The sequence below is a fragment of the Xiphias gladius genome, chromosome 5 (genome assembly GCF_016859285.1).
Source record: "Xiphias gladius isolate SHS-SW01 ecotype Sanya breed wild chromosome 5, ASM1685928v1, whole genome shotgun sequence".
Classification (NCBI taxonomy): domain Eukaryota; kingdom Metazoa; phylum Chordata; class Actinopteri; order Istiophoriformes; family Xiphiidae; genus Xiphias; species Xiphias gladius.
Window position 1 is genome coordinate 10,779,368 of NC_053404.1, and position 20,951 is coordinate 10,800,318.

Here is a 20,951-nt window from a genome sequence, read left to right on the forward strand (position 1 = left end):
AAACTGAATCTTAACAAAATGTGTCTAAACAGTGTTTATTGATTACAGGTAGCCGCTCAATAGCTGCTGAATGGAATTAACTCTATGAACTCTATGAAGCAGTCATGAATACGTTATAGTTAAACCTCAAAGCTGACCAAACAATTTAGCCGACTATTCAGTTTGGCTCGGCGATTAACAGTGTTTACAAATGACGCTTACAATACAAACAGGCACACTTGCAGATCAATTCTCTCAAACATTCACTACGACTTACCTACGACAAACACAAGATAATTATAATTAGCATGCCAGCCGACCAAAAGAACCAGACTGTAAGTTTAGTGTTTTGGAAAAGGACGTTGACACTGCGTTGCTAGGCAACGGGTGCCAAGTTGGGCTAAAAATGGGTTTGGACGTCTATTGCTTTGAACCTGTTAGCTATAGCTATGATTATCATTGTATTAGTAAGCCAGTTTAATGTTAAATAAATATATATCACACGTTACTGACTTTAATTGGTGGACTGGACAAAGTTCACTGACATCAACAGTGCTGCCATGCATGTTTAAGCACGACTGACAGATACACATGTAGTCAGGACTTGTAACAAAGTTTATTGTGGAATTTTATTTTTTTTAAAGTCACATGCACACCACAGTGAAAATGCACAGTGAAATGCACAGTGAAATGTTGTATTACAAGACTGTGCAAAAGACAACAAAAACACAAAAACAAAACGTGAATCTCTTGAAACTGTAAAACAGACTGGCATCAGTTGTTTACCAGAGTTTGTGTGCTGATCTACTTATAATCACATAACTAACATTTACATAAACAGATGGGGATCCTCCATAAAATGAATAGGGGAAATACTGAAACATCAAAAGGGAATTTGTAGGGCACTGTGTGAGTGAGTGTGTTGTGTGTTTGTGTGTGTTGTTTGTGTGTGTGTATATGTGTGTGTGTGTGTGTGTGTGTGTGTGTGTGTGTGTGTGTGTGTGTGTGTGTGTGTGTGTGTGTGTGTGTGTGTGTGTGTGTGTGTGTGTGTGTGTGTTTTGAGGGATGGGAGTCTGTCCTGTGTAGGTCATAGTCCAGTACTGAGGTAAAAGTGCTGCTGTGAAGAGTAAGTCATAAAACAAATGAGCTCTATACAGCACCAGCACACTGAGGCCTGCTGGTCTTAGAGAGGCACTGACACAGCAATGTGCCAGTGGAAACAGCACAGTATGCACCAGAAAACCAAATGTCCTTTAAAGACATTACCTCTGGTTGTGTGGGACATTAACACTCTGCTGCCTGAAATGAGCCTCTGATTAATCTCAGCTAAAGCAAGCCAAGGATGGGGTATGGCTCTGTTTATGTATAGGTTATTCTTCTAATGTATTATTACACGATCTGCAAAATAGGCATAGGCAAGCACGTACTCAAACGCTTGCACGTTCACACTCACAGGCCCACCTGAAAATGGGAGCCATCCAGTTAATGCTATATTTTCACACTCGGTGGAGATTTTTGATTAATTAATAACGTTTCAAGTGGCGATATGAAATTAATATCTAAATGAAAAATTAGACTGATCATATAAAAAAGGCTGCGTGCTATTAAAAAGCAAAGAAAAGTAGCATAGGGCCGGCGGAGGGAGGGGGTTGGAGCGAGTCCACGCAGCAGACACTGCAAAGCGCAGGCTGTCACCTCCCCTCCGCTGAGCTGTCATTTGACAGCGGCACACATGAACCTCATAGCTACAGGCGGAGTTGGCCAACCGTTGATTTAACGTCTGAATATCTCCTCCTCGGCATTTTAATTCAAATGGGGCAAGAACATGACGGGGTACACCTCAGTTAACTCTGCGGACTGATCACAAACGCATAGGAGGAGAGCTGAAGCCGCTTGCTAGTTGTAAGCTGATAGCTAATGTCAATAGTTAGCTTGCAGGCTAATTGTAGCTAGCTGGTAAACTGAGTCTGGTTCTGCTTTGTGCCTTCAGTTGGCTAACCTTACATAGCAGGCTCGCTAGCGAAGGTCGGCGGGACTAACATTAGCTGGTAGTCAAGAGCGTTTATTTAGCAACTCGGCATCATTAACGTGTCGTTTTAAGATTTTTTTTTAAGGCTGTATGATCATTTGTTTTCTTTTGACACAGCGCTTCACATTTTCCCGTTTTATACGTTTATTAATTTTACGAAATTAATCGATGATGTTTGGTAGCTAGCAAGCTACTCGGCTATGCTAACACCAGCACACTAAGACCTCACATCTCAGGGGTGCGGAGAGCTCCAGGCGAGTCAAGGAAGGAAGAGACGTGACTTATGATGTGGGCTGAGCAAAGCGGCGGACTGCTAGGCGAAGGAGAGCAGCAGTATTAAAAGTATTAAATTAATTAGTAATAACGTATTTTTCTAACATCAGTCCTTGTCAAGGTAGGGCCATAGCGTCAGTCAAGCTGTTTTGGACGTTGAATGAAGACAAGAATTGGGGCACTTTGTTTTGCGAGCTGGCTAAATGAATAGTATTGGTTTTACTGAATCGTGAGCCGGTGGCCACTGTGCCAGCTTCAAGGGAAGACACTGTTGATATAATCGCACAGACTACTTAAACCAGCTAGTTTGCTTTAAGATGGCTTCGGCGAGCAGCATTGCCGCATCCATTGCGAGCAAAACGAAGACCAAGAAAAAGCACTTCGTTGCTCAGAAAGTGAAGCTCTTCCGTGCCAGCGACCCCCTGCTCAGCGTGCTTATGTGGGGAGTCAACCATTCGGTGAGTCAGACCATCTAATACTCATATTATGATTCCCAGTTATGTCCCCCTCATCTCTTTGATGTGCCACATTAAGCCTTAGCTACTTGCCGTCAACTGTCAGCCTTTGTGTTATTGCAGCTGATTGACAAGTACGAGATGACAGCTGTCCAGTAGTTGACCTTGGCTTTCACTGTAAATGTGTGACTAGCTGCAAGTGTGCTGGACTCATACAGTAAATCATTAGTTATGTTTTTTTTATGGTAAATTTTGCACAGTTGCAGTTCCCATGATGTTAGTATTGCCTGATTTTGATGTATGCTCTGCTCTGTGTGTGTGTGTGTGTGTGTGTGTGTGTGTGTGTGTGTGTGTGTGTGTGTGTGTGTGTGTGTGTGTGTGTGTGTGTCGGTCTGTGAGCAGTGAACTCTTCTTTGGCTTCCTGTTGTGCACATGTAGGATAAGCTCCTAGGGCTCTGTGTCATGAGAGAGCAGATCTTCCCATGCAGGACAGCTTATCTTTGCTCTCTGCTCTCTTTCTCTTCCTTTGCTGACTTTTTGCACTTGGTCAATACTCATATGTTGGAAAGAGAGCAAACTTGGCAGGCAGAAAACATACAAATATTTCTGGCACCAAATCCCAAGTATTAACCCTTTTACCAATGTCTTACACACATTATTATAGCACACAAAGAGATGGTGCGCGATCACTAAGGCTATATAATCAGTAGTTCTTTCAGTTCCTTCATTCTTACATTCTTCTTCATCCTTTACTCAGCTTGTTTCAGTTAATCATAAAATGGTTATTACAGTAAAGTCAGCCTGTTTACTAAACGTTTTATCTGGTATTTTAGATTGAGGAGAACTGCTTTCCAACATGTAAATAAAAGAGATGAGCAGTAAGTGATCAGCAGTACTCACCTAGGCATTCAGTACAAACTTTTATACTTATGTTTGTGTGAAATTGTTCCCATGAGGCTAATGGTGTAAATAATGACAGTGATATAGTTTATATAAAATAGAAAATAATTTTGCCCCTTTGATACAGAGTGCTGCTCTGCTTTCTTGCTCTTTATTCATGTCTGCCTGTGGTTGTCCTGCTTGATTTTGTGGCATGTGGCAGTGTTTATCAGTAACAGCAAATTAAATCAGAAACAATTCATCTCAGCAGGAATATAAATATTTCGGACTAGTTTTATAACTGATGTCACTTGTACATAAATATTTATTTCTTATTAAATGAATGGGTCACATTTAATGGGATTGACTAGCATAAGCATTTTGTGTCAGTTTAAACAGTTTAAAAGCAGTTTGGTGTGGATTACAAAGGCTCTAGATAGCCTGATGTATGTTAGGCCAAGACAGCTAAAGATTCAAAGGTGTTATTCTGTATCTAAACTGTAGTTTTTAGATGGATTACATTCACCTGATTGTCGTGTTGAGCCTGAGGGGTAAAGTAAGGTACACACAAGATTTTCCTCCATGCAGCTACGTAGTGCTTTTAATCATTCACTTTTTAAATGTCACTTGAAATGCCTGAAAAAGATGAACATTGATACAATGTCCACTCACTTTAACAGATTTCATTATCAGGTATGACGTCAGCCATATTATCAGCTAGACTGTCATCCTAATAAACACAAAAAATCCTTTCTACGGTGACCTGAAGTGAAACTGGAATGCGGATTCTGTTCCAGAATCAAGAAAGCCTCATTCAAAATAAATTGACAAGTTTAACTTTGTTCAGAACTAAAACACAGTCTTGGAACAAACATTTACCATTTCTCATACGCCCTAGATGTTCACAGGCTAAACACCACTGGTCAACCGAAGAGGCAAGTCCATGACCAAGTTGAGGAATCACAGCTATCTCGGACATGTCTGTAATAACAGCAGGACAGAGAGACAGGATGTTGTAGAAGTTTCTAGACAGCTGAGAATACAACTAAAAAGTTGAAAAACATAATTTACATCATCTATCTGTGTTTGTCCGTGCACATCCAATAAAGTAGTAGGTCCAATCTAGGATCATATCATAAACATCCTCTGTCTGATTCATGTGTCTTAGAACTGCGGATTATTAGGCCCTGACTCTCAACCATAAAAATCTACATGTTTGGAAGATCTACATGTTCAAACTCTTCTCTTGGATTGCATAACACAGAGCAGGGCTGCCACCAGCACATTTCCTTCTTATGCCTTGGGCTACCTCCCCTGCTGTTTTTCTCGTGACTTGATAAGGTACCCTGTTTCTCATACCACTAGCAACATAAAAATGACATTCCATGCCAGGTCACCAGATTAAGCCCTTGAGTTATTGCTGGGGGGGGTTAAGGCTTCAGTTTGTAAGTGTAAATGTAAGGTTACTTCACAGCATGGAGTTTACAAAAGTAAGCTTAAGCTGTAAATAACAGGATAGTGCAAAGGAATAAATAAAGGGGAAGACCTGAGAATGCAACCAGACTGCAGAGGCAATATGCAAACACACGCACACACCCACACGTGCTGCAAAATGTAACCTCTACACCCAGTATCCACTGCGGCCTTTCAGTAAAAACCTTTCTTTGATTCCTCCTGAAAACTACACTTATTACAGTGTTGTGGCTGTGGGAACACGATGGTGAAACAACTGAAAATGCCAAGAAGGGAGACTGGTCAGCTAGTTAGTCTGGAAAATGCAGGAGAGCCACAGATACTACCTGTTTACTGGTTGAATGAAGCAAACACGTTATGCAAAATGAGTAAAATTGAGTACCAAGGATCACAGAAATAAATGAGACGTTTATATGGCCCAGGACTTTCAGTACGTCATCAGAATGATTTTTGTGTAATGTCTGAGAAAAGCCAGGAATATGTATCTGAATATTTCTTTGCATGGCAAAAGGTGTGAGGCTACTTGCGAAAAAAATAACATTCTTTGATTCTTTGGGCTGTCTCAAGTTGATGAATAAAGAAGCGCTCCTTCTGAGTTATTACAAAAGCCACTTTAACAGTGGTTCTACAGTTTCACATCTACATTTCAGTAAACTCTACCAGACAGGTCTTTGGGGTGACTGAGTAAAGTGCTGAAATAGAAACATGTCAGACTGTGTTCCACTGCTGGTTTTTCTGTAGATTTTTCACAAGTTGGAAAGCTGCACTTTCACAGTTTAAGGCAGCGAGTGTGTAATCATAGCTATGAGTACAGAGGCCCCTAACCTGCTGTTGCATTTCACTTGCTCCTATCTTTTTAAATCATAGGCCTAAAGATAGTCGAATTTTTGTAAAAACTGACTCTTTGTTTTAAAGTATGGTGTCACTTAAGCAACATTTCAAGAAAAAACAGGCCATTCATTTTATGTAGCGGTGCAGGCTGAAAAGTGTGAGTTGTAAGTCTTCGTCAGTTTCCCTCTTTATCATACAATTAGGAGACTTAAAAAAAACAATATTTGTGGATATTCTCCTAGAAGACTTTGAATAGTATAGACAAATCTTATGTAAGTCTAAATTTTAAGTCTTTCCTTTTCATTTTGGACTTAGGTTTTACTTTTTTTTTTCTTAGTGTCACTCCTTTTCTGTACCTCCATTAAACTCTCCCCAACCTGAAGGTTCATTCAGTAAATTTTTTTTCATAGCTCCTTTTTGTGTCATCCTGTCAATCTGGCTCATTCGTTGCCCCTCTCTCTCTCCTTTCTTTGCTCTGTCCTGCCCCTCTGTCTGACTCAGAGCATCTGAGTCTGGTTCTGTGGATTGCATAAGAGGGGGTTTCTATAAATATCTGCAGGAGTAAACTACAGCTAATATGTATTATGATTATGGGTGAAGAACACAGAAAAGCTGGAGCCTTACATCCTGGCACCCTCACGCAGTGACAGATAGAGGAACTTGTTGAAGCGTCTTGTGGTTTGTTCCAGTATGCATCTCCAAAAACTTTTTAAACAAAACATTGTGTGTGCGTGCGTGCGTGCGTGCGTGCGTGCGTGCGTGCGTGCGTGCGTGCGTGCGTGCGTGCGTGCGTGCGTGCGTGTCACTGTGCCATGGCACACTCCTTGCCCAAATGTGATGCGACATGTAGCTGAGTAGCTTGATTCCCTCAGCAGGACAGGCCATATATCATAAGCCTGTTTGTTGAACAGTCAGTCTAATCCACTATATCCTTTAATAGCTGGCCTTTTGTAGCACTGACTTTACAGTAGACTTGCACCTGTGTGTGCGTGTGTCTGTGTGTGCATACATGTTGAAGACACCTATAATTTCTGTGTTACCTATTTTCACCTTTTTCATTTGTCATTAACTGTTTCAAAACGAATAAGAGCATGTCTGGTACGGGACAAATTAGCTCTTCGGGAGATGCTGAAATTGAATAATATTAGTCTCAATTATAAACCGTATAGGTTCGGTATACCTGGCGTAGTCTACTGTAGTCTAAGACTTGAATACATACATTTCCTTTCTTCAGCACTTCATTGAGTGTGATTGAATGACTGACATTGACTAAAATAGACTTAAATAAATGTTAGCATCTGATGTGAATGCAGACATCTTACAGTTCAAGGGTTTACCACCATAAGCTTTTAATTGTGCTGCAGGTGTCTTACTTAGGTAGTTGGTTGCATTTATCTAAGGCCCTGTTTCTCTCACTGTGTGTCTGTCCTTCTCACTTGCACACACACAGATGCAGCAGTCCATTTATGTTACCGCTGTTCCACTTTTATCGTCAGTGTCCTCATTATGGCAGACCTCTCTTTGCTGTGGCTATGAGCAGGAGGAATGGGAGTAAGGGATCATACTGACATTGAAGATGTCAAAGGTGCTCCACGGAATTAGGTCACATACAGGCTGTCATGGTCACAGTTTTGGTTAAATTTTGAAGGCTGATCATTGTGTGTGGTTTAAAGCAGAAGATGTATTCACCTATTTTAGTATTTCATTAAAAATGTTTTGTTTAGGTATCGCTGCACCAGTTATAAGTTTAGCTGTACATAATATACATACAATTAAAGCGTTTCCCATAGTGCAGAGGTATTTACAATCAAAATTTATGTGCACTTTCATATACAATACCTTGAAGAAAGTGCTTTGATTAGTTATTTAAATCCATATCTTTTTAACTATTTGAAATGGAAATTGCCTTATTGTAGATGTGATTTATCAGACTTTTCCTTGAGGTTCTACATTTATTGATAATCTAAACAGTGATAATGGTGAATTTCCCATTCTCTACTTTTTTTTCTATGCACCCTATTTTTTGTTCATTTCTTTTTATGGGCTTGGCAAAGAAACCCTGATACACACACCCAGATATCTTTGTTTTACTGTGTGTAAGGCTTTACTCCTAAAAGGGCTTAAGTAGGATTCTGGGGTTAGCTGTATCTGACGTCTTTATGTGTGGATATTGTTAAAATTGCTACATACAAGAATGGTTCTGGGATTCATAACAGTTCAGGTAATGATGTAATAGCCTTGTTAAGAGGTCATTGAAAGGTCAAGTCCACACTCAGTACAATCTACTACAGCTATATGTGACCTTTGATGTCTACTATCTGACTGTTTAAGGACAAATCTCCAGCTAGTTCTGTGTATCTACACCGTATATGATTATCTTTGTGATGTACAAATATCATCTGTCATGTTGTGGTCAGGAAGTATACCAGACATATAGACATACAGTAAGTTGATTAAGGCTCAGTGGTTGGTTTGTCTTTTTGAGCCATTTCCTAAAAAATGCAAGACTGATGATATTAAGTTGGTGGTTGACGTGTGTGTTGTACTTGGGAAAACATTTTGACTTGCATGTTGATGAGTTTGGAAGCTGTTGCTGTAGTGCGCCATTCAGGCTAGGAGTCACTTCTTAACACGTCCCATTTCCCCCACATGATTGACAGCTTGACATTAGAACATGGGGCATGCTGTAAGATGACTCCAGTGGAAAATATACAGTATCACATAATGATGATGTTCCCTCTCTCCCTCTCTCTCTCTCTCTCTGGCTCTCACCTATTACTAGTTTTTCTCAACTCTCCTATTTATCTTTACAGTTATGATTTGTCTTGGTTGTCTTAAAAAGACAGCTCTTTGTCTGAGCTGATAAATACCTCATTTTGGCTTTTGTGTATCGTCACATAAATCACTGATGTTATTTTTCAAATTGTCATTGATCCAAATTTGTTTACTTCCCCTGTCCCTCAGGGCAAAATTGCAAGAGCAGAAGGGAACTTTGTGCTATATACATTTTAAAAAATTACTGGACTCAGCACTGAAGATTTTATTGGGCAACAGCAGTGACAAAAACAGTCCAACAGTCCAGTCCAACAGTCCAGTCAAAATAAACCCTAAAGCATGAGACAAATCCATGAAGTAAGCAAACATCTACCTTTCTTTTGTTTTTATCTAGATTAGGCCCTAGATTAAGACTCAAAAGTAATTATTATTATTTACATAAAATTTGAAGCAAATCAAAGATGGCCAATTGGGAAAATTTTATAAAATCTGTTGAATGGCATTGTGAGCAAGTGAACCATGAAGCGCACAATATAAGCAGCAGTGATATATCTGCAGGCCATGCAAGCATTGAGTTTTAATTTGGTTACTTTATCACATACGTTTTTAGCAACTTTTTGCAGGGGTATAACCCGACAATAAAGAGCTTTGGTGGGTTTAAAACTGAATAGAACAGTGTCTTGTTTTAAAGATGAAAGAAGAGACTGTCCAAATACTGTTTAAAACCTTCTTGCCACACTTATACTCATGCTGACATTCTTTTCTCAAAGATATTTGTCAAACACTATGAGACACTATAGTGTTTGACAAAAGGAATAGTTTAGGAAACAAATTACAGGAATGATGTGAAGCAGGCTGGAGCTACTGTTTAGGCCATCAATAATTGGAAATTGTTTTAATCATTTGCCTCAATAATTTTATTAGGCTCTCTGCAGCTGAATTATCTAGGAAAAAAATAAAATAGTTTATAAATAAAGATCAGATCAGTGTGTCTGAGGTTATCGATATTGAAGGACTCTGTTTTGAACTGGAGGCAAAATATGTGATCTTTTACCTTTCCTAACAAAGGTACATTTTAAGAGGAACTTGACAGAATTGCCACATCACAATGACATTATACATGAGGAACACATTGTGGTTGTAGCTTGAAAGTCAGTAACTGAGTTATCAGAAATTAGAAAAGATAAAACGGGTGACAGTCACAGCTTTCCTGTTCATTGTCACGTCTCCCTCCAGGCTGCATATCCTGATGGCATGGCTGATTAGTCTTGTTTATTTAATGTCTAACTTTAGGAGGGGCTTCTCTCCACTCTAATATTTTCTTTACCCTATATCTTGCACTCAAGAAATGATCCAATCCTTTGTATTATTAGATCCAGATTTTTGTACGAAGTATTAAAGGTGTTAGAATCTCTGTGCTGTCAAGACTATTAGTGGGCGGTCATTTGCTAAGAGCAAGTTATCTATCTGTAATTGTACAGGGAGATAAGGCTATGCCATGCTGCTGACGGTGCACGATCTCTTCACCAACTTCCTGTCCAACGGCGCAACAGCACACACTTGCTTCATTCTGGGCCGGAAAACCAGTCTTTATCACCATGGAGACAAACAGGAAGTGCTGGTGTGAAATTTGTCTGCAAGTTTGATAGCTGCAGGATGATAAACAGATAAGCTGGATGCATCTGATTAAACAAAACATAAAAGCTACTCTTTGCTCAAGATAAAAATTATAACAAGAGCCTAGCAGATAAAATAGGAGCCCTACACACGTTATTTAATGTGGATAAGGTGCTGAAAGGGACGGTCAGGTCAGTGTACTAGATTAGCCACACCTCTGTGTAGGCACCGACAAAAATATTAAGGAGAAGGGCAACAGCACCATGTTAAAGATCAGAGTTATGCCTACAATCTAAACCAAATATTGGTCAATAATAGTGATTGTCAAAAGCATGATTTATGAAAATAGGCTAATATAGTCATCCTGACATAGGCCCTCATTCTCTCTTTTACAGTTTTTAGGGTTACATGAACAAGAACATTTGCCACTAAAACAGTAGCAATACAAAAAAGGGTTTTGGGGATATTTCTAATTGATGTAAATTGTTTCCTGAGCCTACTCAAGGGACATGTTATATTTCTTCTATCTAACAGTTATTTTCACCACATGTTTTTATGTACATGCATCTGGGTCAATATTTTTTATTGCTGTGAATTACATTAACATTCAGTACACAGGAGACTTCACAGATGTGTTTGTGTGCTTGGTAAGATCAGGCATTGTCTCAGCCCTTGTGTGAAATACAGCTTTGTTGATTAGGCGACATCTCCCTACTAAGTACCCAGAATGCATCTCTGTTATAGCATCGCTGTGACGTCTTTGCCTGTCACACCAGGACACTAAAACATACTCAGATATGGCATCCTTAGAGTTGGATCCTCCAGTTGCTCTGTCTCACTAATGTCCTCCATTCCATATTCTTGTCATGCTTTTTCCATGTCTTCTTCCCTTTTCAGATAAGCATCCTTTTTTTTTTTTTTTTCAGATATGTTTTTTTCTATGTCTTTATCTCAAAGGTTTCCTTCCTAAAAATTCAGTTTTGTTGTTAATCCTACTTCTGTTAATGATGCACAACAATACTATGTTCTCCTCCTCTTATTTCCCTTCCATTGCTTAAAATCTTACAATAATCCTAGATAATAATTAAAGTTCAGAGATATTCCGTTTGAATTGTAACTCTCACCTCTAGTAAGACAACATTATAGTGGTGTAGCCAAAGTAAACAGCCTTGAAATGCTAAAGTGGTCAATGAGCATACGTTTTGCAACAAGTAATGTGTATTGAGAAAATCATAATGTGTTGCTGTATTTCCTCAGGTGTTTTGGGGCTTTTTTTGTTTGTTTTTTGTTTATTTGTTTCGTTTGTTTTGAAGATGTGTTTTTGTATTGATCCTGTTGCTGTATCCTGTGTTATACCAAAAACTAATAAAAATTGGTTAACTTGTTTAACGCATACTATCTTAAAAAGCACACTTCTTAATGGCCACCTGAAGTATGCCAAATGCTTTCATGGGTTAGTCATGCCGAAACCATTCTCTGCACCATATGCTTTAACACTCCTACAGCATTACAAGGCTATAGACAATCCCCAGTTGTAAAAAATATTGGGCTACCTCTTCTAATGCAGTGGCTAGAATTGTAATATGACACCACCTCTTCTTTGTCTGCACAAGCCTAGCTATGAGCAATTTAAAAAGATTATAGTAAATTTGGGACTGTACTGTAGAGATAGACACATTTTGTGATTAATGTTATAGTCAATCAGAGTTTCAGTGCTCTTTCAGTGCACCTACATTAAAAGTGTGATTGGTGGAATGACAGGTTTTAATAGATTCAAGCAACCTGCCAGCACCCCTGCCTGGAGCCAACAACAAATATGTAAGCACACACATAACCCATCATATGTGTATCAAGCTGTGCCTGAGTCATAACAAATGTCAGGTCATGTATTACAGCAATGTGGTGCATGGCCAGCTCCAAATGGGAACTCCTGCAATGTACCTTATGTGTTTGAAGCACCACTGTTCATTGTACAAGGTTTATTCAAGCCTTCTGTAATTTAGCGTTTTGTTGAATGGTTATCTTGACTGTAAGTGGACAGTCAAATTATTTGAGTGTTCTCAGTCTAACTCACCTGATAGTCCACAACATCTAGTTTAGTTATCGTCATATGTATGATTCAAATATGCCATATGACATTCTGAAAACATGACCACTCTTGAAATTGAAAGTACTCAACAGTGGTTCTTTCAGTCGAATGTTTCCTCACTTGCCTAAATTATCCTGATTTGTTTGTGACAATCAATTTATCTTAAAAGTGAGTAAGATGTGAGTTTTGAATAAATGAGTGCTCCATTATGGACCCATCAACTGATTTTAAAATTGCATTTCATCATCCACATAGAAAGAAAAAATCACTGCTTATCTACTATTAAATCGCGAACACACTGAAACTAGATGGTAAAAAAATAGCATTCCACTACAGACTGCAGGATATTACAATTATTTTTCTTGCAGGAGAGACACAAAGCCTAGCTTTCATTCATATACACAAACATGTTGTCTGTTTCTGTCTCTTTCTCTCTCTTTCCTCCTCAGACACACATATTATGGTTTTTCTCTCACTCTTCTCTCATCTGCAACACTCCATCTTGTCTTTAGCTGCACATTGAAAACACCTTGGAGCCTCAGCAGTTTGGTAACATTTCCACTCACCTTTTCCCTTCAGTTTTCCTTCAACCCTGTAGGCTACGTCATCCCTGAAATCTAATTTGTAAACTGGTCACATTACAAGGTGTTCTGTGCTGAAGATTGTTATTGAGTAATGACCTGGACCAGAACTCATAATTAATAACTCATCATAGATCAGCCCTGATAATTTGTAAGCAGACTGCTTTGATTGGGGAAAAAAACATCTTAAGTTGCGAATTTATCCTTGTGCCTGTTACACTTGCTTTTTTGTTTTATAGAGCAACCACCACATTTTACTCAGTTATCTGAGATGGTTAGCAGGGAAAAGTGTAACATTAATGATGTGGGTAGTTTTTGTGCAGCAAGGAGGTGAAGTTTAACATACACTCACTGCCATCATGGGAACAGCTTCACCCTTTTCACCAACACCAGAGCCACATACATGTGTGCATTCTATTACAGTGATTGTGTTCTGTGACTGCCAACCTTTTGATCGGTATGTGGAAACATGCACCTTATTGGGTTGGATAATATTGCATTGTGAAAAAGGTTACATGAGTTGAGGTGTGATGCACACAGCTAGCATGTGTTTGATATCTGCAGAATTTCTGTGTTAACGTTTTTGAGATGCTTGAGTAACATGTTTTAGGAAATATTTAAAAAAAAAAATGGTATGTTGTTTTTTGTTCAAAGTAGTAGTGTTGAGTAATGGTTGCAAAGCTTCATTACTAGATTTGCATCAGATGTTATGTTATCCAGATGAAGTAAGTATTCTATGTTTTTCCACTTCAGGCTCTGTCACTGCATTTACAGGGATTCCTTTCAATGTTGATTCCACCAATCTTAAAATGTTGTCAGCGGTAATTATCAATTACCTTTCTCAAGGTTTTGTTTATATTCCCTCAGTGATTTATTAATTTTTTTCCTGAGTATATATTTTAGACCGAATGTTCATCCTAGATAAATCATTGATCTCTCCCTCATGCCTATGTTTTTTTTTTTCTTCCCAGATAAATGAGTTAAGCCACGTTCAGATTCCCATCATGCTCATGCCAGATGACTTCAAGGCCTATTCTAAGATCAAAGTGGACAACCACCTCTTCAACAAGTAAGGTCTTTTTGAGTTTATTTTATAATGATAGTATGTCACAAAACATAGGACACTGTAAAAAATATTTTATTTTCATAATTTCTGAAATGTTCTTTAGTACTCCCAGCATCTCTTAAAATATGTCACTTGTGTTGTCTCATTGTGTGTGTGTGTGTGTGTGTGTGTGCGTGTGCGTGTGTGTGTACACACAGGGAGAACATGCCCAGTCATTTCAAGTTCAAGGAGTACTGCCCTCTGGTGTTTCGAAACCTCAGAGAGAGGTTTTGCATCGATGATCAGGACTTCTTGGTATGAAAAGATACTGTCACAAATGACAGATAAGCCTAGAAACATTACTAACACTTCTGGGTCAAATGCCTGGCTTCTTTTGTCATCTTTTTACTAAATGAGTGGTGTGAATCACCACACAAGAGGGTGCCAGCTACTATACTATAGTATACAATCACATAATTTTACAGGCAGTACAGTACCTGGTAAACACAACCACCTGGTAATGCAAGCACACAGAAATAAATGCTTGTAACTATTCCAAACCAAATGTGATTATAGTCCTAACTAGGAAAGTGTTGCTCTACTTTATTGCGCTTTTTCCTTTCCCTCTTTTGTTTCAGCCCACTCCTTGTCTTCCTTTATTTTCCACTCTTTCCTAGTAAGGACCCATTCCCAGTGCAGGCAGTGAGTTGGCAGTATTTCGAGGTCATTGTGTCCCAGTTTAGTGCAGCTGTCCTTCTCACATGTTTACATTAGGGTTCAGCTGGCTACAGTGAGTGGGCAATCGGGGGTGTTAAGACGCTGGCCAATGCAAAGGAATGTAGCAGCATTCTCATCTTTAAACTACTTTATTACACAAGGCACTAGTCACATTGTTGTCAAAAGTTTTATTGGTTTGTCCATTTTCTCTTTTTGACCTTGTTCTAAAAGTAGCCTATTGGCATTATTGCTAATTACACTGGTAATATTCTTTATTACAGCAAATGGGTACCACCAGCTGCAAGCCTGCTCTTTTGATGATATGCAGTAGTAACCATTAGTTTTAATGAGCAATGCTAGCAGTATTGAATTAAGTTTTGGTAGGGTAACTGAAATGCAGACAGGTTAACCTTTTTTCCCCACATAATATTAAATGCGTGGTGAGGAAAATGACCAACTAAAACAAGAACATTAGGATATCATTTTGAATGTTTTTCATCTATGCCAGCCTCAGGCAAAGGGCCCCCTAAACATTTTCAGCTTGTGAAACAAACCACTTCAATGTTCCAACAGGACCTGGACTATAGTTGGGCTTCTTAGTGTTGATGTGTTTAGGAACCCGTCAGAAACAAGACTGCAACCAATTTTTAAGTCTAAAAACAAGGGAAAAAATGCATCTTAAAAATTGTTTTATCATGTATCTCAAAGGCTGGTTCTTGCTTTGCGACACAAGCAATTGCTAAGAGTTGAAGAGGGGAGAGGGAACTAAGGGCAGAGGACATTGGGAATTCTTGGAGAATGAGGCATTGAGCCAGGGGTGTTGGATCATGTTACTTTTGACCTGCAAAGTCTGGGCAGCAGCTGTTTCTTTCTGTGTTTTAGCTTTGGAGGCTGCATGCGTAGGGGTCAGAATCCCATATGTTTAGAATGGAGACTGAGAGGTGATCAGACACAAAGAAGGTAGAGGTAAGACATGCTGTGTTGTGAGTTTCATCCAAATACATTTGAGTAGTGGCTCTGATAGTTGGTCAACTAAATGAGAGAATGTTATTTCACCAGCTATTTAAACATGAGAGGCCATGTGTTGGGTTTTGCCTTTTTTCAAAAATATTTTCTGTATTTAGTGAGACGGACCATTCAAAAAAGTAAAAATACAATTAATAAGTAAATTATCTTAGTTCTATGAAGGTAATGCAAATAATGCATTCGCAAGGGTTGTCAAAATGCAAAGAAGAAAAACTGGTGATATTTTAGTGTGTTGATCCCGATAAACAGTTGCTTTTTTCTTTCTTGTCTTTGCTCTGTATGTTTGTAGAACTCTCTCACACGTAGTGCTCCCTTGAATAGTGAGGCCCAGGGACGGAGTGGGGCGCGGTTCCACACCTCTTATGACAAACGCTATGTCATCAAGACCATCAGCAGTGAGGATGTGGCTGAGATGCATAACATTCTAAAGAAATACCATCAGGTGATAACAGCCTATCTTAGAATAATATATATAAATGCAAGCCTTGATCCATAAGATTGACTTTCAAAAACCGTGTGTCTTTGGTAAACTCAAAATACATCAGAAACAGAATTTGACTGTATTAAATTCCTTTATGAAACAAACGCCAGTCTCTTAGGGGGACCGCTGGACTTAAGAGACATTGTTTTACCCTCTCATTCTCTGAAAGAACTTGTACAAAATGGGACTACATTATAATCACACATATAGAATTTTAATATCCACCTGTACCCTTTTTGCCTTCCAGCATTACAATCTGAAACACAGGCCTACAGCACACACAAGTCAAGCATTTTTCGCAGCTTTGTGCCTGGTGTCAGTGTCAACATTAATGAGGCAAATTTTACAACTTTTGTTGTACCTGTTGGTTTGTAAATTACAAAAAGTGTCAGGTTACAGATTCATAGGATTTCCCAGGAAAGCTGTTGTGGAAGGTTAGAGCCCTCTTGTCTATTTATCACCTTGCAGTTAATCAAAGAACAACACTAAGTTATTGGGGGATCATGCTGTGTTTTATAAACCTTTCTCTATTTCTTAGTCTTCACTCTAATGCAGACATAAGCACCTATTATAAAAGGGCCATAACTTGATATTCCTTGCTCTCTTTTGGCAGTTCATTGTGGAGTGCCATGGCAACACGCTTCTGCCACAGTTTCTAGGGATGTACCGGCTCACAGTGGACGGAGATGAGACCTACATGATTGTTACACGCAATGTCTTCTCCCACCACCTTTCTGTCTACAAAAAATATGATCTCAAGGTAGGAGGGGAGGAGGGGAGAACAGATCAAGAAAAAAAAGGTAGCAGGAAAAGGGATCAGATAGGGCATCAATATGAGAATATATTTAATAAAATCAATTCTATAGTTGCACTACGTCAGTCCCTTGTTGCTCCTAATTTTTTTAAAGGGTCTGTTTTCACTGATCATCTGAACTTTCAGTGCAAGACACAAAACAGTATAAATTTGAAATTTTTCTTCCTCCCAAAAAAACACTAAAAAGGCCTGTTGGTAGTTAAAATAGGCAAATATTTCATAAAAGCTCATGTACAAGTCAGGTCTCTAAAAAGAATCATCTGTGAATTTCCCCATAGTTGGTCAAATGAGGTTTGCTTGTATGTTTGACATAACAGACTCTAGCCATTGGGTAATAAATGTTCTAAAACAGGGTTAAGAGCTTCAGGCTAACCTGTCTCAGAACATAGTGAATCCATTTTAAGCCATTACACCTTGCTTGCCTAATTGGGTGGGCTTCTGTGTTCAGGCACGCACAAGGGTTATGAGTATCTGCAGGAATGAGTCTAAGCAGGGTTGTAAGGGAAAGACTTAAGCAAGACTTCCAGTGTTCTAGTAACAAGTGGGTTATGGAGAGTAATTTCCTTTGTTTTTTTCAGGGTTCCACTGTGGCAAGAGAGGCCAGTGACAAGGAGAAGGTACAGGCACCTGTCATGAGCCAGGATCCACTGTTACACATACCCAAACAAATTTTAAACTCAGCACAGTCAGGATCTCTAAACCTTTACTGTATTCTTTAAACAGACAGTAAAGTTAATAATAACAATAAGAAGATGATGAAGAAATACTAAAATTGAATTCAAAATATAGAATTCCAAAGTGCATCAAACTAACACAGGAATAGTTAGAAACATGTCAGCAATTTACAAACAAAAGAAACAAGACAGTCCACACCGCCAGCATGTTTTGAAGGCATCTCTGGAATATTTTAGGCATTCATTCCTCATCCGTCTCTCAGAACGGATGCGCTACAAGTGTATAACTCCACACCAAACCACATTGTTGCATGTCAATGCACAAACCACTTTATGCTCCGAGTCTCTTTTTTTTTCCTGTGCACTTAGTGAAGCTTTCTCCCACTTTCTTCATGATTTGGAGTAAATAAAACAAGAGAATCAGTAAGCATAAACAATACCCTTTTTCTTCTAGTATTACTCCCCACATAGCTTACTTGAAAACTATTTTTGTCCACTGAACAGACCACTGTCCTTTCGGCACATCAGGAGGCATGTTGCTGAAAGGACAGCTGGTTCTGGTGCTGATGACAGTGGAGGTCGGAGTCATGTATGGATTGAACAGATGGACACTTGCGCACCGCTGACGTCTCGATTCTGATATCAATTTCATGTAAGGAACAAGAGCAATTAAAAAATGTTCACGAACAGGGGAACGTTGTTTTACAAGTACACTAAACATGAAACTTAGAAACTTTCTTTCAGGTAATTTAAACACTGATGTAATGTACTGAAAATGAGTCAGTTATTCTGCTTGAACTCCATGTCCATTAAAAGCCATCTGGACAATTAGAGAATGAGAAAGAGAACAAACTGTGTTTCAAGTGGTTTCAATAACCAACACAGCTTTGAACAGTCCCAGGCTTACTGTCATCACCCAAATGGCCAAACTAACACAACTTCGGTGTCTGCTTTTGTCTCCCTTTGGGTGGGGATGACAGTAGCAAATATCCACCTCCTTCAGTTAGCACCTACTTTCATTACCCCATTCCTTTCTAGCCCCTGCACGCTATTTGTGTTTCTTTAATTAGCTTCATCCCCTCTAACCTCGCTTCAGCTTCTCCGTTGGTTCCCCTGCTTGCTGTCTGTGTGTTAAAGATTGAGGTGGGTGTGTGTGTGTTTGTGTGTGTGTGTGTGTGTTTGTGTGTGTGTGTGTGTGTGTGTGTGTGTGTGTGTGTGTGTGTGTGTGTGTGTGTGTGTGTGTGTGCGTGTGTGTGTGTGTGTGTGTGTGTGTCTGGGGATGTGTTAGGTTAAGAGTTTTATTCAATCAAATGTTGTCTCATGATTTTGAGTAATCCTGTGAATGATGTGTTTTCTGTATACCTGCATATCTGACTGGGTGGTGTGTGTGTCAGCAGTATATACAGGCAAGAGATTTTCTGGGTTTGATAGCGATGGAAATGTCGCTCTGAGAGAGTGGCTGTTTTGAGTTTCTGGCTCTGTTTGGACAGAGTAACCTGTCAAAAATGAATTGTCACTAAAATTGTGAAGGACCTGTTGGTTCACTGTCCTTCCCGTTAAAATTGTATTAGCTAACAATTAGAAGGGATATTTTAGCAGATATAGACAAAAAATGTTTTTTAGATAAATGCTTTGACCTTTTGAGTGATCAAAGTTGCTGACTGCGTCCTTGAAAACTGTGACTTTGGAGTACTGTTCTTTTGACCTCTTAGCTCTGCTTTATTGGAAGGGGATGGTTGTCCAAAGGGGTTTTTTTTTTCATTGCATGTCTCCACATGTTTCTCTGCAAAGGTTTGTCTGACCATGAAAAAGGTTTTTATATGAGAGTTAACAGTTTAGACCCAGAGGGGTTGGAACTTTCCACCAGGTTTTACAGGGGCTTAAATGAGGGGCATCATGCAGTGAGGTATGGCGGTCTTCAGGGAATCCCCAAACCAAATATAGCCTACTGTAAATGGAAGAAGTAACAAAACATTATTGGGGTTAAACAGATGAGTGGAAAAACAAAGCAACTGAGGATTTAAGACACGTGAGCCTACTAAGTGACCTGTTTTTGTCTGCAGCTCAGCTGTGTGTGTGAAACCCTTTTTACAGTCTAGCAATAGATATTAAGAAGCAACAGGATAGATTTTGCCAACCTAACATGAATGACGGTATTATTATCCAATACTGACTACCACTGACTCATAACTCGCAAATTAATACAAGTTGTTGCTGATAGTCTATGGTGATTTCTGAGGTTGTTTTACTTTTAATGAAATGCAGGTAATTAGCATTATACAGTAATTACCAGCATAGATGAAGCCTTTACTGTTTTTACTTACTTGCAGAAAGCCAAATACAGTAGATGATCTCGCACATGGTTTTGAAAGCGTTCTTCTGTTGTTAAATCTCAGTATGTTAACATTACACTAAGACTAGTTCACACTAGTATGAACACTCACACACACTGTAGTTGGCCAGTAAAATAAAGACAAGTGTCTGTCATGCCAAATAAAAGAGGAAAATAATGTGTTTTGTTCAGAAGATATTGTGTGTGCGCGCGTGTGTGTGTATATGTGTATAAATATTGCTACACACACACACACAAACACAAACAACAAGCATGGCAGGGTTCTCTCCTGACTGCATGACCGTCTCCCTTTCATGCATGTGTCTGCATGGTATATAATGTTTTTCTGCATCTTTTTTGAAGTTACATTATTTCTAACACATTCCAATGTGTATGAACACCAGCCCCAATTCTGTTGCACATTCTGGACATGTTCTGTTCTACCCACATATACACAAATTTTTCTTTTATTAAAATAAATTTTGCAGTTTTTGCAGCTGCTGTCTCTGGGTTTTGGCAATTCAGCAACAGCAGTTGGCGATCTGGCACATCTTATTGTACAGCTTTTTACCAAGCAAATGGTCAGTGGGGTTAGATGTTTGTTTTGTTTTTTTTTACTCTCAAATTATATTAACTAGAGTCCAAACTAGGTAAATTTGGTCTTACTTAGGCCCATCAAAATATACTAATTAGCCGCAAAAACTTGTCCATGACCCATTTAGGACACTGACCCACATTTTAGAAAACACAGGTGTAGGTGATTTGTGCGTTGGCAGTATTTTTCTTTCTTTTTTTATGTGACCTGGAAAATGTAGAGATTGTGTTTGTATGTTATTAAATAGCTACTGGTCCTTGGTTTGTGGAATACCAACTATGTGTCC

The 20,951-nt window shown here is 39.0% G+C and overlaps 1 protein-coding gene across 6 annotated transcripts in view; it reads left to right on the forward strand.

The window, feature by feature from the left end:
• The first annotated feature begins 1,638 nt into the window (after positions 1–1,638).
• Positions 1,639–20,951, forward strand: part of pip4k2aa (phosphatidylinositol-5-phosphate 4-kinase, type II, alpha a) — a 28,043-nt gene continuing 8,730 nt past the window's right edge. For all 6 annotated transcript variants that reach the window (XR_005707411.1, XM_040126268.1, XM_040126270.1 and 3 more), the window contains exons 1-6: positions 1,639–2,739; positions 13,953–14,050; positions 14,245–14,341; positions 16,059–16,211; positions 16,864–17,010; positions 17,643–17,681. Coding sequence is in view for 5 of the 6 variants with exons in the window: in XM_040126268.1 (XP_039982202.1) it covers positions 2,599–2,739; positions 13,953–14,050; positions 14,245–14,341; positions 16,059–16,211; positions 16,864–17,010; positions 17,643–17,681 (675 nt within the window). In the remaining variant the exon portion in view is untranslated. The remainder of the gene's footprint in view (positions 2,740–13,952; positions 14,051–14,244; positions 14,342–16,058; positions 16,212–16,863; positions 17,011–17,642; positions 17,682–20,951) is intronic.